Source organism: Mirounga leonina, unplaced genomic scaffold, assembly GCF_011800145.1.
Source record: "Mirounga leonina isolate KUSES-001 unplaced genomic scaffold, KU_Mleo_1.0 Mir_101529, whole genome shotgun sequence".
Lineage (NCBI taxonomy): Eukaryota > Metazoa > Chordata > Mammalia > Carnivora > Phocidae > Mirounga > Mirounga leonina.
Genome location: NW_023270143.1, coordinates 1858401 through 1874906, shown reverse-complemented (window position 1 = coordinate 1874906; position 16506 = coordinate 1858401). Strand labels below are relative to the sequence as shown.

The window sequence follows — 16506 nt, the reverse complement described above, 5'->3', positions numbered from 1 at the left end:
CCACACCCACCTCCCTTGCTTATCTAACCTCAGCAGTGCAGGGGACCTTTACAACTCAACAGAGCACCTTTATGGTAGTACCACTCCTCCTGCCTCCCCACTTCCTAGGAGTTGTATCGTCAGGCTACAGGCAGCTGGCAAACCTAGTGTTGAGATAATGTCTCTGATTCAACTTCATGAAGCACATCCAAAATGTCTACATGACATGGTGTGCTAAAACAAAAACACAGACTTTATTTAGGCACAGATATATTTCTCAGCAAGAAAGAAAAGGGTTTAAAATCAACTTCCTGGGGCAACTGGTTCCTGTGCACTTCTGACAGGAAGGTGGGAAGTGGAGTGGGGGAACTGGGTCACAGCATTAAGAAATAAGAAGCTCACCAATGAGGAGGAGCTAGGCAGGAAGAAGAGAGAGTCAGAGAGGCCTTAAAGGAGGAAGAGGAAAAGGAAGGGTTCTTCAGGAAAGTGGAAGAGGAGGAAGATTCCTTGGGGAAGAAAGAGGCAGCTTAGGAGGGAGCTGGCTTCAGATTATGTACAGGGTTGACCATGCCAGACATCTGTACCTTGGGTTGGTTCAGCTGGGCCTGCTCCAGAGGAAGAAGTTGCAGCGGGAGGAAGGGTCAGTGGGAGGACCCTGGGGCCTGGCACACATATAGAAGTGGCGGCCCAGATTGGGTCCTGGCTTCTTCACAGTTCGCATCACACATGGCTCCCTGTGACCCCCACAGAGCGGCATGGGCAAGGGCCCCCCCAGCACAGACTTCCAAAAAGAAGTCCGTACCTCCTTCTCATCCTTGGCCTCTGAAGCATTGGCCTGTCCCTCCACCACTTTGGCCATCACCTCCTCTTCTAGAGTCTTTGGGGTCATGAGGGCACCCACACTAGGAAGCTCCAAGATAGGAGAAGCTTGGGGACAATTGGATGATGGCTGGAAGAAGCTTGTCAGGTTTTTCTGGCCTCTGCTGGAGCCAGCCTGACTTGGCCGAGGCTTGGTTGAGCGCACACGGGCTTTGTTTTGGTGCATCTGTACCTGGGTTTGTTTGCTGAGTTGCAGTGCTGATTGCTTGCACACAGGATCTTGTTTGAGACGAACTAGGAAGCGACGGATCTTGAGCTGGGTGCCTGCAAACTCGGGGAGAAAGCGGGTGCACAGAGGTGGGCACTGTTTTGCTGGCACAGAGGACACACTCAAGACTGCACCCACGGGACAATGGTCAGAGCCCATCACCTCAGGCAGCCGGAAGGAGTCCTGGAAGGTATCTATTACCAGGGTCCGGTCCCCCAACACATAGTCAAGCCGGGAGCCATAATTCAGATGGCGGGCACCACTGACTGCTGACCAGCAGGTGAATGCCCCCTCCTGCTTTGGCTGGAAGCAGCGGTAGCTATCAATGAAGGGCCGTACATGGGACCCAGCCTGGCATCCCAGGTTACTGAGCAAGCCGTCCATCCACTTGCGCCCTGGGTCCTCTTCAAAGCATTCCTGGAGAAGGGGGAGAGGGGTGAAGACAGAGGTAAAACTAGATGCCTAGACCTGGAAGAGACTTAGACTAACTGCTTCATTTTTCAGACAAGAAAATGTGATTGTTCCAAAAGAAACTACTACTCAGGGTCACACGGCCCAGAACTGGCAGAGCTGGGATTAAATGTCAAATCTGAAAGCTTGTCGTTCACTTAATCAAAGCAATTCTCAGAACTGCTCACCAAAAGGATGGAAAGCAGGAAGTTAAAAGTGGTTGCCTCTAGGAAGTAGGGCTGGGATTATGAGTTAACGAAACTGTTACCTTTTCATTTAAACCCTCTGGAACTATTTGGCTTATTTTGTGTGTGTCAAAGGCCTCATAGACCATCTCCTCTCTCCCCCACAAACTCCTCAGCTGAGGAGCTCCAGAAATCCATACTTAAATATTTCCTTTGGCTCTGATCTCCAATTCATCTTCATCCATCCATCCAATCCACCTGGCCTACCCACTCATTCAATGAAAAAAATGTTCAAAGAACATTGATTATGTGCCAGGCATGATACTAGGGACAAAGTGGGAACCTGAGCTTGTCCAGGGGACCAATAAGGCTTCCTTTCAGGAAGTGATCTGGAGCTGGAAAGTGAAGGCTGAGCAGGAGCAACCCAGGCAGAGGGTGTTACAAATTGAGAACGCAGCCTCTGTAATGGGCCCATGGAGAGGGGAAGCACGAACCCAAAAAACAAGGGGAGACCAGACTGGGGACCAGCAGACTGGCAGGAGATAATTATCCTAGTCCACATAAACAAGAGATGATAATCACTTAGACTAGGGTAGAGCCAGAGTAGACAAATAAAAATGAAATTAAGAGATGATTTGGAACTAAAATCAACAGTACCCACTGATTAGCTGAATGTGGGAAGTGGGGGTAGAGAGGAAGGACAATACGAACATAATTCCCAGGCTTCTGGTTGGAGTAGCCAAGGGGATGATGGTGCCATTTAGGGAGATGAAGACTAGAAGAGCCAGTCTTTTGGGAAGTGGACATATTCTGCTATTTTGGAAAGACTGTTTGTCATGTGACCTGATACTATTAGTCTTTTTCTGGAAGGAAGACTGTAAGAAGTACACTTGAGAGATCTAGGATAGTTCTGAACTAAGAAGAAAAGGCATAAAGTTATATGACACTATTGCAGGAAGCAGAAAGAACAGACTGAGTAAATGCCTTATGAGAAATAAGGTTGGAAGGGACTGAAGGCTCATACTTTGTAATGTCCATTCTCTTCCCTGTCACATCGCCACCACCATTCTTTCATTATCTCATTTCTGTTCATTTTCCCAACTGGGAGCCACATCTGTTTATGTGGCTCTTCTGCAAACTAATCTAAAGACTCTTCCTACAGCCCCTTCTTTGAGCCAAGCCCAATGCTGAGTTGGACTATGCCAGCGTTAAGTTACTGATTTGATCACTCCCCTCATGAGGCAAGCTAAGATGAAAACTGGCTTGTAGATTCTAAGGCAGTGGTTCTCAAGCCTGACTGTACAAGAAAATCAGCCCGGGACCTTGTAAAACATACTGCTACCCTGGCCCTACACCCAACAGATCCTGATTTAATTGGTCTGGGGCGGCACCAAGGTATTAATATTCTTGTAAAAGTTCCTTGTTCTAATGTGCTGTCAGGGAATGAGAACCACTGACCTAGAAGGACTCAAAGATGAAAGGTTCGTACAAAAAAAAGACAGAGGGTACAGTGAGAAAAGTCAAAATGAAAGTAACTTTTTGCAATGGACTGAAAGAAGACAACCTGGCTGGAGTGGACGGAGTGTGTAGGGGTACATGGAAATGGAGATTAAAAAGCCTTCCACACCAGGCCTAGATGTTTTCTTTGCATTGCAGACGTAACAGGAAGGTATTGAAAGTTCATGAGCAGGAAACAGTGTATTAGGGAAATGATCAAGGCAATGTGGAATTCAAGGACCTTGAAATCTGGCCCCCAAAGGACTTTCCCTCCCCATCTCCTGCCACTCACTTCCCTTCCCCTGTCAACCCCTACCAAGAATGGGACTTGCAGTTCACCATGCATACCAAGCAAATTCTCACCTTGCAGCCTTTGCTCAAGCTAGAATGCTTTGCTTCCCCCAGCCTCAAAGCTGTTTTACTCATCTTTTAAAATTCAATAATTTTCAGATGCCTCCCTAATGTCTACACTGGCTCAGGAATCCCATCTCTCCAGGCTCCCCTAGACTCCTGGCCTGCTATCTCTTGCTTCAGCCCTGAAGATACCTTTCTGTAATTGGCTGGTTACAGGTCCATAGCGTCCCACCATGCTGAAATCTTTGAGGGGCCAAGAGCCAGAACCGACTAGTAACTGAGTCCTCAGCACATGGCTCAGGACCAAGCCCAGGGCAAGACAGTAATGTCTCCTGAATGAATGAACAATCCTCAGTGCTTTGAGAATAGTTATTTCAAACTAAGCTCTGCTTTTCCATGAAGGAAGCTACCCTTGGACCCAAAATCCAGCACTGGCTGGCTTGCTAAAGAGAACCACAGTCAGAAGTGATGAAAGGGGCCTAGAAGAGCCTTACCAGGTTGACTGCATCCCAGTGGTCAATGGGGCGGTGGGCTGTATTCAGGTCACCCAGAATGATCACATGGCTAAAAAACATGACATGGGATTATCAACTAGACATTCAAGAAAGGGAAGCATTACTCCTGGCCTATTTACTTTCTTCTAGGCCCAAGAACTCAGATCAGCCCCTTCTCACACACTGAGGCCAAGGTGGGAGCCCACAGCAATGCATAGCCGCCTACCTCTCCAATCGTACTTTGTAATGTCCATTCTCTTCCCTGTCACACCGCCACCACCATTCTTTCATTATCTCACTCCTGTTCATTTTCCCAACTGGGAGCCACATCTGTTTATGTGGCTCTTCTGCAAACTAATCCAAAGACTCTTCCTACAGCCCCTTTTTTGAGCCAAGCCCAATGCTGAGTTGGACTAAAACCTTGCTACGTTTTATGCCTTACCAACCCAATTCTGATCCCCAAAGATGACATCATTCCCTCTCTGACATGATTGTCTCACTGATCTTTACTTAATGGCATCTTTCTGGTCCTTCAAAGCTGAGCCCAGGTACTTCTTTTAGGAAGTATCCCTTGATTACTCTAACCCACCTCACTTTCCTGTCCTTCCCTGGGACAAGACTTTTCATTTGCTCCCAGGCACTTTACCTTCTTCTTCACCTCATTTCATCCTTCAAACTATTCTGTAAGGTAGGAATTCATACACTCACTTAACAAGAGAAAATAAAAGCAGAGCTAGCCTCGGGACTCATAGTGAGTAAAAGGAGCCAGGATAGGTGCTTAGAAGTATCTGAGTACAAAACCCATATTTGTATCACTTTACCTGGTCCTCACAGCTCATACAATGCAGAGCCCATTCAGGTAGGCATGCTAGTGTCTCCAACTAGGCTATAAAGGAACTCAAAAGACAAAGATCCCATATCCCTTCCAATGGAGCTTGACACCTAAATGGGTTGGGCACCTAGAACAAGCTCAAGTACCACCCAGGCTTACCATACCTGCCAGCTGCCAGAAGGGCTTCTGCTCGGATCTGCAGCAAGCGATAGAAGCGCATTTTAAAGGACAGCCGCTCAGGTTTCCCAGCATCCGCATGGGGGCAGTACACGTTGATTAGGGTCAAGGTCTTCTCTTTCCCTTCCCATGTGCTGAGGAGAAGAGACCCCCCCACACACAACAAGAAAAAGTCATTTTCAAGCCTCCCTTCCCCCACACCATGTGGCTTCCACTTAATGGGTTACCTGTGGGACAGATGTGAAGAAGGGGACAGAAAGACATGAATGTACTGGCATGCACAGGACTTGGGGACTGACTATAGGTAAGGCAGGGAGATGGGCATCTAGGATAACTCCTAGGTAAACCAGGTGATGGTGCTGCCATTCATGACAGGACACCCAGAAAGAAAGCAACTTGGGGCAATGAGTTGCCAAGTTGCCTTTGAGGTGCCTGTGGTAATAAGAGAGCTGGACCTGCCAGCCAGTTCCCCACTGTAGAGATGGGGAACTCAAAGCTCAGAGGGGAATATGATTTGCCCAAGGTCATACAGTGAGTAACCAAGCCAGAACTAGAGTCCGAGAAAGGCAAACATGGGACATATTCCACAATGAATGTTTATAAGGTGAGCCTCAGAATCACCACACTAAGAATAGAAGCAGCAATGCTCAGCAACAGGGGGATGTGGGCTATTACCGGATCTTGTGTTGTGTGAGGAGGGCCCGGCCCTCACTATCCAGAGCCCGAAGCTCCTCTTGGGTGAATTCATCCACGTTTCCATAGCAACCCACGTCCCCATTATGAGTGGCAAGTAGGCCACTCAGGCCTTCTTCAGCAGCCATGGGGGTAGCGCTGTCCTTACAGAAGGTGGCTACACCTGGAGATAGACAGGATACTCTGAAAGGGCCTAGAAGCCAACAGCCTATTGCACAGATTGTTGCCCCCACATAGGTCACGTAAGTCATCCTCATCTATTGTGGCTGTACTGACAACTCTCCCAACTCAAGGGCCATGGATGGCTCCCGAGAGACTGAGGCAATTCTACTCACACCCTGGAGTCTCAGTTCCTTCATCTAAAAAAGCCAGAGGGGGCACCTGGATGGCTCAGTCAGTTAAACATCTGCCTTCAGCTCAGGTCATGATCCCAGGGTCCTGGCATGGAGCCCTGCACTGGGCTCTCTGCTCAGGAGAAAGCCTGCTTCTCTCTCTCCCTCTGCTGCTCCCCCTGCTTGTGTTTTCTCTCTCTCTGTCAAATAAATAACATCTTTAAAAAATTTTTAAAAATTCAAAAGCCACAGAACAGTAATAGCTAATAGTCTAAATGTTTTACATGGACACATGGTTAAGTGCTCAAAAAATGTTAGCTATTATTATCACAGGGACTAATTTGTTTAATCCTTATACAGGCATACCCCAATATATTGTGAGTTCAGTTCCAGAACACCACATAAAAAATATTGTAATAAAGCAAGCCAAATGAATATTCTGATTTCCTAGTGCAGATAAAAGTTATATTGTTACTATACTGTAGTCTATCAAATGAGCAATAACTTTATGTCTAAAAAAAACAATGTATATGCCTTAATTAAAAAATATTTTATTTCTGGAGGGGGGAAAAGATGGCAGAGGAGTACGGGACCCTATTCCAGCCAGTCCCCGGAACTGAGCTGGATATCTACCAGACCACTCTGAACACCCACAAAATCAGCCTGAGATATAAGAAGATAGATCTGGATTTCTACAAACAGATTATCCCAGGCGGTTGCTTTTGAGGTAGGAAGGCGGGAGCCATTATTCCGAGGGCAGATATCGGAAAATAAACGGAAGGGGGAGGCAGCTGTCAGGATCCTGCCTGCTGGTGAGCAACAGCCTCCCGCACTGCGGACCAGGCACAGACTCGCAGACCGGTAGCAGCGGGGAAAGGACTTTAGGGAAGCCCCCTGGACGAAAACCCGGAGCAGCAGGGCCACAAGACATGAAATTAGAATCAGAGAAATAAGTGACACCATGAAACATTTCACTGTCAGAATTATTGGAATCCCTGAGGGGGTGGAGAGAGAGAGGACTAGAAGATATATTTGAGCAAATCATAGCTGAGAACTTCCGTAATCTGGGGAATGAAATAAACATTTGTGTCCTAGAGGCAGAGAGGACCCATCCCAAGATCAATGAAAACAAGCCAAGAAACTGGCACGTAAGAGTAAAACTCGCAAATCTTAGAACCAAGGAAACCATCTTAAGGGCAGTTAGGGGGAAGAGATTCCTTACGTACAGAGGGAGGAACATCAGAATAACGTCAGACCTATCCACAGAGACCTGGAAAGCCAGAAAGGCCTGGCAAGACATATTCGGGGTACTAGATGAGAAGAACATGCAGCCAAGAATACTTTATCCAGCAAGGCTTTCAGTTAGAATGGATGGAGAGATGCAGAACTTCCACAACTGGCAGAAGATGAAAGAATATGTGACCACTAAGCCGGCCCTGCAAGAAATATTAAAGGGGGGTCTATAAAAGGAGAAAGACCCCAAGAGTGATATACAACAGAAATTTACAGGAACAATCTATAAAAACAACGTCTTCACAGGCAACATGATGACAATTAATTCATATCTTTCAATAATCACTCTCAACGTGAGCAGCCTAAATGCTCCCATAAAATGGCCCAGGGTTGCAGACTGGACAAAAAGACAGGACCCATCCATTTGCTGTCTACAAGAGACTCATTTTGAACCTAGATACATCCAGACTGAAAGTGAAGAGATGGAGATCCATCTTCAATGCCAACGGACCTCAAAAGAAAGCTGGGGTAGCAATTCTTATATCAGACAAATTAGATTTTAAACTAAAGACACAGAAGGACACTACATCATTCTTAAAGGGTCTATTCCAACAGGAAGATCTAACAATTGTAAATATCTATGCCCCCAACATGGGAGCAGCCATCTACATAAGCCAACTGTTCACCAAAATAAAGAGTCATATTGATAATAATACGTTAATGGTAGGGGACCTCAATACTTCACTCTCAGCAATGGACAGATCATCAAAGCAGAAAATCAAGAAAGAAACAAGAGCTTTGACTGACACACTGGACCAGATGGACCTCATACATATATACAGAACATTCCACCCTGAACAACAGAATACTCCTTCTTCTCAAGCACACACGGAACTTTCTCCAGAATAGACCACATACTGTGTCACAGATCAGGCCTCAACCGATACCAAAACACTGAGATTATTCCCTACATATTGCTTTAAAACTGAGATTATTCCCCACAATGCTTTAAAACTGGAACTCAATCACAAGGAAAAATTTGGCAGAAATTCAAACACTTGGAAGCTAAAGACTACTCTGCTCAGGAATGTTTGGGTCAACCAGGAAATCAAAGAAGAACTTAAACAATTCATGGAAACCAATGAGAAACAAAACACATCAGTTCAAAATCTATGAGATACTGCAAAGGCGGTCCTAAGGGGGAAATAAATAGCCATTCAAGCCTCACTCAAAAAAACAGAAAATTCCCGAATTCACCAACTCACTCTGCACCTTAAGGAACTAGAGAAAAAGCAACAAATGATGCCTAAGCCACCCATTAGAACAGAAATAATATTAGAGCAGAGATCAATGAATTAGAAACCAGAAACACAGTAGATCAAATCAAGGAAACTAGAAGTTGGTTCTTCAAAAGAATTAATAAGATCAATAAACCACTGGCCAGACTTATCCAAAAGAAAAGAGAAAGGACCCAAATTAATAAAATCATGAATGAAAGGGGAGAGATCGCCACTAACACCAAGGAAATAGAAACAACTATTAGAAATTATTATGAACAACTATATACCAATAAACTGAGCAATCTGGATGAAATGGATGCCTCCCTGGAAACCTATAAGCTGCCAAGACTGAAACAGGAAGAAATTGACAACCTGAATAGGCCAATAACCAGAAACGAGATTGAAGCAGTGATCAAAAAGCTCCCAGAAAACAGAGTCCAGGACCAGATGGATTCCCTGGGGAATTCTCCCAAACATTCAAAGAAGAAATAATACCTATTCTCCTGAAGCTCTTTCAAAAAACAGAAACAGAAGGAAAGCTTCCAGACTCATTCTCTGAGGCCAGCATTACCTTAATCCCCAAACCAAGGCAAAGACCCCATCAAAAAGGAGAATTTCAGACCAATATCCCTAATGAATATGGATTCCAAAATCCTCAACAAAATCCTACCTAATAGGATCCAACAATGCATCAAAAGGATCATCCACTATGACCAAATGGGATTTATCCCTGGGATGCAAGGGTGGTTCAACATTCACAAATCAATCAATGTGATAGAACACATTTATAAGAGGAGAGAGAAGAACCATATGGTCCTCTCAATTGATGCAGAAAAAGCATTTGACAAAATACAGCATCCTTTCCTGATTAAAACTCTTCAGAGTATAAGGATAGAGGGAACAATCCTCAAGTTCATAAAATCCATCTATGAAAAACCCACAGCGAATATCATCCTCAATGGGGAAAAGATGAGAACCTTTCCCTTAAGATCAGGGACACGTCAAGGATGCCCACTCTCATCACTATTGTTCAACATAGTACTAGAAGTCCTAGCAACAGCAATCAGACAACAAAAAGAAATAAAAGGTATTCAAATGGGCAAAGAAGAAATCAAACTCTCTCTTTTTGCAGATGACATGATACTTTATGTGGAAAACCCAAAAGACTCCATTCCCAAATTACTAGAACTCATACAGCCATTCAGTAATGTGGCAGGACACAAAATCAATGCACAGAAATCAGTTGCTTTCTTATACAATAACAATGTAACTGTAGAAAGAGAAATTAGAAAATTGATTCCATTTACAATAGCACCAAAAACCATAAGGTACCTCAGAATAAACCTAACCAAAGAGGTTAAGGATCTATACTCTAGGAACTACAGAACACTCATGAAAGAAATTGAAGAAGACACAAAAAGATGGAAAAACATTCCATGCTCATGGATTGGAAGAATAAACATTGTGAAAATGTCTATGCTACCCAGAGCAATCTATACCTTCAATGCCATCCCGATCAAAATTCCAATGACATTTTCAAAGTGCTGGAACAAACAATCCTAAAATTTGTATGGAATCAGAAAAGACTCCAAATAGCCAAGGAAATGTTGAAAAAGAATACAAAGCTGGGGGCATCACGTTGCCTGATTTCAAGCTATATTACAAAGCAGTGTTCACCAAGACAGCATGGTACTGGCACAAAAACAGATGGACCAATGGAACAGAATAGAGAGCCCAGATATGGACCCTCAACTCTATGGTCAAATAATCTTTGACAAAACAGGAAAAAATATGCAATGGAAAAAAGACAGTCTCTTCAATAAATGGTGCTGGGAAAATTGGACAGCCACATGCAGAAGAATGAAACTCGACCATTCTCTAACACCATACACAAAGAGAAACTCAAAATGGATGAAAGACCTCAATGTGAGACAGGAATCCATCAAAATCCTAGGGGAGAACATAAGAATAACCTCTTTGACATCAGCCACAGCAACTTCTTTCAAGACATCTCCAAAGGCTAGTGAAACAAAAGCAAAAATGAACTTTTGGGATTTCATCAAGATAAAAAGTTTATGCACAGCAAAGGAAACAGTCAACAAAACAAAGAGGCACCCCACAGACTGGGAGAAGATATTTGCAAATGACACTACAGATAAAGGGCTGGTATCCAAGTCTACAAAGAACTTCTCAAATTCAACACCCAAAAAACAAATAATCAAGGCAAAAATTGGGTAGAAGACATGAACAGACACTTCTCCGAAGAAGACATACAAAGGCTAACAGACACATGAAAAAATGTTCACATCATTAGCCATCAGGGAAATTCAAATCAAAACCACATTGACATACCACCTTACACCAGTTAGAATGGCAAAAATTAACAAGGCAAGAAACGACAAATGTTGGAGAGGTTGTGGAGAAAAGAAAACCCTCTTACACTGTTGGTGGGAATGCAAGTTGGTACAGCCACTTTGGAAAACAGTGTAGAGGTGCCTCACAAAATTAAAAATAGAGCTACCCTATAACCCAGCAATTACACTCCTGGGTATTTACCCCAAAGACACAGATGTAGTGAAAAGAAGGGCCATATGCACCCCAATGTTCATAGCAGCAATGTTCGCAATAGCCAAACTGTGGAAAGACCCGAGATGCCCTTCAACAGATGAATGGATAAAGATGATATGGTCCATATATACAATGGAATATTACTCAGCCATCAGAAAGGATGAATACCCAAGTTTTACATCAACAGGGATGCGACTGGAGGAGATTATGCTAAGTGAAATAAGTTAAGCAGAGAAAGTCAATTATCATACAGTTTCACTTATTTGTGGAACATAAGGAATATCATGGAGGACATTAGGAGAAGGAATGGAAAAATGAAGGGGGGGGAATCAGAGGGAGAGGTGAACCATGAGAGACTATGGACTCTGAGAAACAAACTGAGAGTTTTAGAGGATAGGGGGTGGGGGGATGGGTTAGCCTGGTGAAGGGTATTAAGGAGGGCATGTACTGCATGGAGCACTGGGTGTTATACGAAAACAATGAATCGTGGATCACTACATAAAAAACTAATGATGTACTGAATGGTGACTAACGTAACATAATAAAATAAAATTAAAAAAATACTTTACTGCTAAAAAATGCTGTCATCTGAGCTTTTAGCGAGTTGCAAGCACTGATCACAGATCACCATAACAAATATAATGAAAAAGTTTGAAATATTGTAAAATTACTAAAAAGTGACAAAGAGACATGAAATGAGCAAATGTTGCTGGAAAAATGGTGCCAAGAGTTTTGCAACACAGGGTTGCCATAAAACCTTCAATTTATAAAATATGCAATATCTGCAAAACATAATAAAGTGAAGTGCTTTACATATATGTATATATAAAAACATATTTATATATAGATATGTAAATTCATATATTTGTTATATATTTATTTACATATAATATGTATATATAAACATATATATATACATACAAAACAAGGTATGCCTGTACTAGCCCTAGGAGTTAGGCATTATCTCCATTTCTCAGCTGAGAAAGCTGAAGCCTAAAGAGGTTGACTAACTTGCCAGAGGGTACACAGCTAGAAGTGAGGTAGGATTCAAACTCCGGTAGTCTGACTCCAGAGCTCATACAATTAACTACCACATGACTGACTGTGCTTCCAAAGTCAAACAGGATAATTTTACACATAAAAACTATCCTTCACGTAGCTTCATGTGATTTTAGCTCTAACCTTGGCGTGGGACTAAAAGCCTGGGGCATCACAACATCGGACAGAGTGAGGGGATGCAATGGAGGTAAGCCACAGCTGCTGCCCTCGCCATGACCCATGGTAACCAGCATTAGCTCAACCGCCAGTATGAAAAAGCAGAGCTACTAGGTTAAGGGAAAGTGCCAAGGTGACAGGCTTTCGGCTGACACCTGCAAGCAGAGGGACTCAGAGGTCATGCAGAAGAAGCAGAAAAAGGCAAACGAGAAGAAGGAGGAACCCAAGTAGCTTTGTGGCTTCGTGTCCAACCCTCTTGGCCTCCCCTGTGTACCTGGAGCCAGTCCCACCATGCTCACGTTTTCTCCTGTAGTGCTCACAGGTCCCAACACCAATGGCATTCCTTTTGCCCTGAGTCTCCAGATCCCTTTTGTGCTTCTTTCCCCTCAGGTAGCCTCTCTTCCTCTAGGCCATCCTGGGAGTGGGGGGTTATCCCTTCCCAGTGTTTTTTATTCCTGTGGGGCTCACCCCAAAGTATTAAAAGCAGCTTCGTAATTTCAAAAAAAATTTTTTAAATAAAAGCCTGAGTTTCTTATTACCTTCTCATCAAATATTGGTCACTCCCGATCTGCTTCACCCATCACTAATTTAAAGTCCCCAAAAAGCCCCCATTTACCAGAATAGCCACTGCGGTTACGGCTGAAGCTGAAATAGGAGTTATAGCCCTCAATGATAGCCAGGGGCTCTGTCAGCACATCCCCTGCAAAAAAAAAAAAAAAAAAAAGATGTAAGACTGTGTCAGAGATAAAAGTAGGGCCCAGGACACACAAGGGTTTGGAATTAAAGTTGTAGGCTAATTCCTCGCACACATCAGAGCCAGAGTTGGGAGAAAAAATGAAGTATCTATGATTAGAAGAGGAGCTAGAATGGTGGGGACTAGAGAGGGAATTGATATCAAAATAAGAAGGGGTAGGCTATGGAATGGGAGGAGGGAAATTAGGTGGGAGGAAGCTAGTGATTAGGTGAATGGAGGGAGCTGGAGGTGGGAAATGGAATATGGGAGGGAGAAATAGGAATCTGAGGTGGGAATATGAGGTAGGAGAGGGAGGCAATTAGAGGATCTGAACTGGGGATGGAGGAAAAAGTTGTTAGAGGGTATTAAAGGGGGGTGCAAGGGAGAGGGAAAGAATGGAGGGTGTTGAGCTAGGGTGGGAGAGAGAGGGAACTAGGGGATCTAACCTTGGCGTGGGACATGAGATAGAAATGGTAAGAGGTTCTGAGGCTGGGAAGGAGAAATGGGGGTAGAGCTCTAGGGGATCTGACAGGAGAACTGAGGATCTGAGATGGAGAGGTAAAAATGAAGAAATCAGGGAGTCTGAGCTGGGGGCAAAGATGGGGTGGGAATTAAAGGATGTGAGCTGGGGACAGGGAAGGGGATTTGGGGGATCTAACTTGGGAGTTGGAGCTGGATAGTGTGTGAGGAGGAAATTTGGGGTACTGCGCTGGGGCAGGAGAATGAGTGGGAATTAGAGGATCTGTGCGAGGATGAAGGTTGCACGGGTGAGGGAATTAAAGTTCTGCTGAGGACAGGAGATGAAGTAGGAATCAAGACATCAAGCTGGAGTGAGAAATAGGGGTTGAGGGGTAGAGGATCAGGATTCTGAACTGGGTCTAAGAGGAAGACTCTACGGATAGAGAAATGGTAAAATAAATGAGAATTAAGTAGGGGACAAAAGTTAGTGGAAAAGATAAAGTATGGTAGGGATCCTGGATTTTTGAGCGCTGACTGGTCACTTTGGTCTCCTGAAGGCAGACGATGTCGGCATCCAGCTTGTCCAAAATGCGCTCCACGGCCATGGCTGCACAGTTGCTGGGCTCCTCGTATACCATCCCTTGCAGGGGGCTCCGGATCCCATTGATGTTCCAGCTCACCACGCGCAACATCTCGACGGCGAACTGCAACACCACACAATCCGCGCCCAACCTAGGGTACACAGGACGGCTGGACACCCCCAAGGTTGGCCAGATCCCGCCTTCCGCGCGCATTGGCGCATGCGTTCTCTTGCGCGCCACCAAGGTGTGGCGAAGGTGGGGCGGGGCTTCGATCCCCTCAGTTCTCATTGGCGGGAGGAGCGGAAGTTGATGGGGTGGTGCCGACGCCTAGGAGGAATGAACGGCAAAGGAAGTCCTCCAGTTAGGCTCCTCCTCCTCCCTCCTCTCGCCGCACACTAGCCCAAGCACCAGAATCTGTCTGCCTTTCCGTGCTGCTCACAAGCCCCCGTGGTGCTTCCAATAACTTACAGATGGGACTTTTTAAGCAGCGGAACCTTGAACGAAACCGCATGGCAACCGAAGCCCCGCCCCCAGTGCGACTGACCTTACCTCCAAGTGCGCCGCTGGCATCCTGGGAGTAATTGCTGTAACTGGGCTTGTGTGGGAGAGGGGAGGCTCGAAGGGAACCGCGCAGCTAGAGGGAGCAGCAGTAAGAAGTGCTCTAGTGGAATTAGACTTAGAAGTACCCTGGCCTTATAGGGCAAAGGGAGGGGAAGAGAGGAAGCTGTCTCAAGCCCACCCTATAGCCATTATTTGTCCTAAGCCTTATAACATTCCTAAGGACATGGCCCAACACATACTTTTTCGTGGCTCCATTTCTCAAATGAGTAAAATCGAGGCCCAGGGAATTTAAGTGGGCTACCCAAGCTCCAGAGCAACACTGTCTCCCAGTGTACTCCATGGCTCTTCCATATGCATTATTTGTTTCATTCTCTGGACAACCCTGTAAGGGGTATTAAGGCTAAGTATGACAGAATGAGTGAAGTCACCCCAGTCTCACGGAAGTGGTAGAGCCAGGATTCAAAGCCTATCTTAATCAGCTCAAGGAATACTTTCCTGAATAAGTTTTTCCTAACACCCACACACCTCCCCAGTTAGGTCTTTTCCTCTGGGCCCCCACAGCACCCCCTGGTCCTTTCTGTCACATCACTTATCTCAGTGCACACCTACCATGGATATCTGTTTTTGTCACACAACTACCAGTTGCTCTACCCACTTGAGAGCAATGACCATGTCTGATGTATCTTCTTAGCGCCATCCTCTAATCTAGGGCACAGTATATATTAGGAGTCAATAAAGATTTCCTAACTGAATAAACAAACACAGGGCAAATGCAAGAGCAAGATTAGTGACTTGTTTTTGAGAACACAAAAATAGGAATAATAGACATGCCCAATGTCCAAGGAAAAGCATGACTTTGCATTCTTAGGTTCCTCACCCCAAACTGCAGCATAATTTTCCCCCAGAATTAAGCCATCATCCTCAATGTCTGTAGAAAAGACCCAAAGAGCTGCTTTTCCTCCTAAAGGACTTAAAGATTACCTTCCAGTTGTTGCCATCAGGATAAATAGCTCTGCAATTAAAGTAAAAATGTTGGTGCTTTGAGCTTTTTCATGCTTTGGTGGTTATTGGCTCAGGACTGAGTCCCAGGAGTGGGATAACTAGGACAAAGGAAATTAACATTTTTATTGCTCTTGCTTCGTATTGCCAAATCACTGTCCAGTAAGAGATCGTGCCCATTTACACTGAAGACCAACCTGCAACTCAGACCCGAGGAAATCCAGATCTAGCCTGTCTACATTGCTGGTTTTAATTTCCCCATTCTGCAGTTGCTTGTTAATATTAGTTCTGACCTTTGGGGCAAGGTGAACACATGGTTGGCCTGATGAGAAAAGGTTCCGGATGGCTCAGGAACTTCCTTGACAACTAACACAGCTGATATTTCAAGAGTGCACACATGCCCCTCTTATCAAGGGTATTTCCACAGCCTTTTCAAGGAACCAACCAGCGCCTCCAGACTCCCTCTTTGACGCCATCCCTGTACCTGCTTTGAAGGTCTAAATGCAAGAAAGCTGTGTGGTCGGATAATTAGTGATGGAAGAAAAAACCTCTAGGAGAACAGGTAGGTGAGACAGAAGGAAAAATAGATAGGGGTACACAAATCCAAATCCATTCTTTAGGCTCTCTGGAAAATTTTCTTTATATAGGGGTTACTTGAAGTGTGCCTTAAAGGGTATGGGAGAGTTGGGGGAAAGATGATATCTGTATCTAATTATCTATCTACCTATCTGTCAACCGTCCCCACCTGTCTTTGTGGGACACTGACCAAAAGGGCAGTTCCCTAGCACCTTTAGAAG

General features: G+C 44.7%; 2 protein-coding genes and 1 pseudogene across 3 annotated transcripts in view; 2 read left to right on the top strand and 1 right to left on the bottom strand.

Moving 5' to 3' along the window:
* Window positions 1–213: 213 nt before the first annotated feature.
* APEX2 (apurinic/apyrimidinic endodeoxyribonuclease 2) lies at window positions 214–15773 on the bottom strand. 2 transcript variants are annotated; one of them, XM_034990063.1, is made up of 7 exons: window positions 15692–15773; window positions 14104–14476; window positions 12993–13076; window positions 5731–5911; window positions 5043–5189; window positions 4047–4116; window positions 214–1483 (listed from the first exon to the last, which is right to left on the bottom strand). In XM_034990063.1, exons 2-7 carry the CDS (start codon window positions 14435–14437, stop codon window positions 575–577), a joined length of 1725 nt encoding a protein of 574 aa, XP_034845954.1. In that variant the 5' UTR covers window positions 14438–14476; window positions 15692–15773; the 3' UTR covers window positions 214–574. The 2 variants fall into 2 exon arrangements, with proteins under 2 accessions (XP_034845954.1, XP_034845866.1); XM_034989975.1 differs by lacking the exon at window positions 15692–15773 and adding an exon at window positions 14699–14846.
* LOC118000906 lies at window positions 12433–12633 on the top strand (annotated as a pseudogene).
* A 112-nt stretch (window positions 15774–15885) lies between the features above and the next one.
* The window catches only part of PFKFB1 (6-phosphofructo-2-kinase/fructose-2,6-biphosphatase 1), a 110189-nt gene continuing 109568 nt past the window's right edge, over window positions 15886–16506 (top strand). The window contains exon 1 of the mRNA XM_034990545.1: window positions 15886–16271. Within this exon, the coding sequence (XP_034846436.1) occupies window positions 16244–16271 (28 nt within the window). The 5' untranslated portion in view covers window positions 15886–16243. The remainder of the gene's footprint in view (window positions 16272–16506) is intronic.

Excerpts from the sequence above, each read along its gene's own strand:
- APEX2 (XM_034989975.1), bottom strand. The coding sequence starts at position 14,719 with ATGCCAGCGGCGCACTTGGAG. Across the intron at positions 5,190-5,730 it reads CTCACACAACACAAGATCCG|CACATGGGAAGGGAAAGAGA; the intron begins GTAATAGCCCAC and ends TCTTCTCCTCAG. Across the intron at positions 1,484-4,046 it reads ACTGGGATGCAGTCAACCTG|GAATGCTTTGAAGAGGACCC; the intron begins GTAAGGCTCTTC and ends CCCCTTCTCCAG.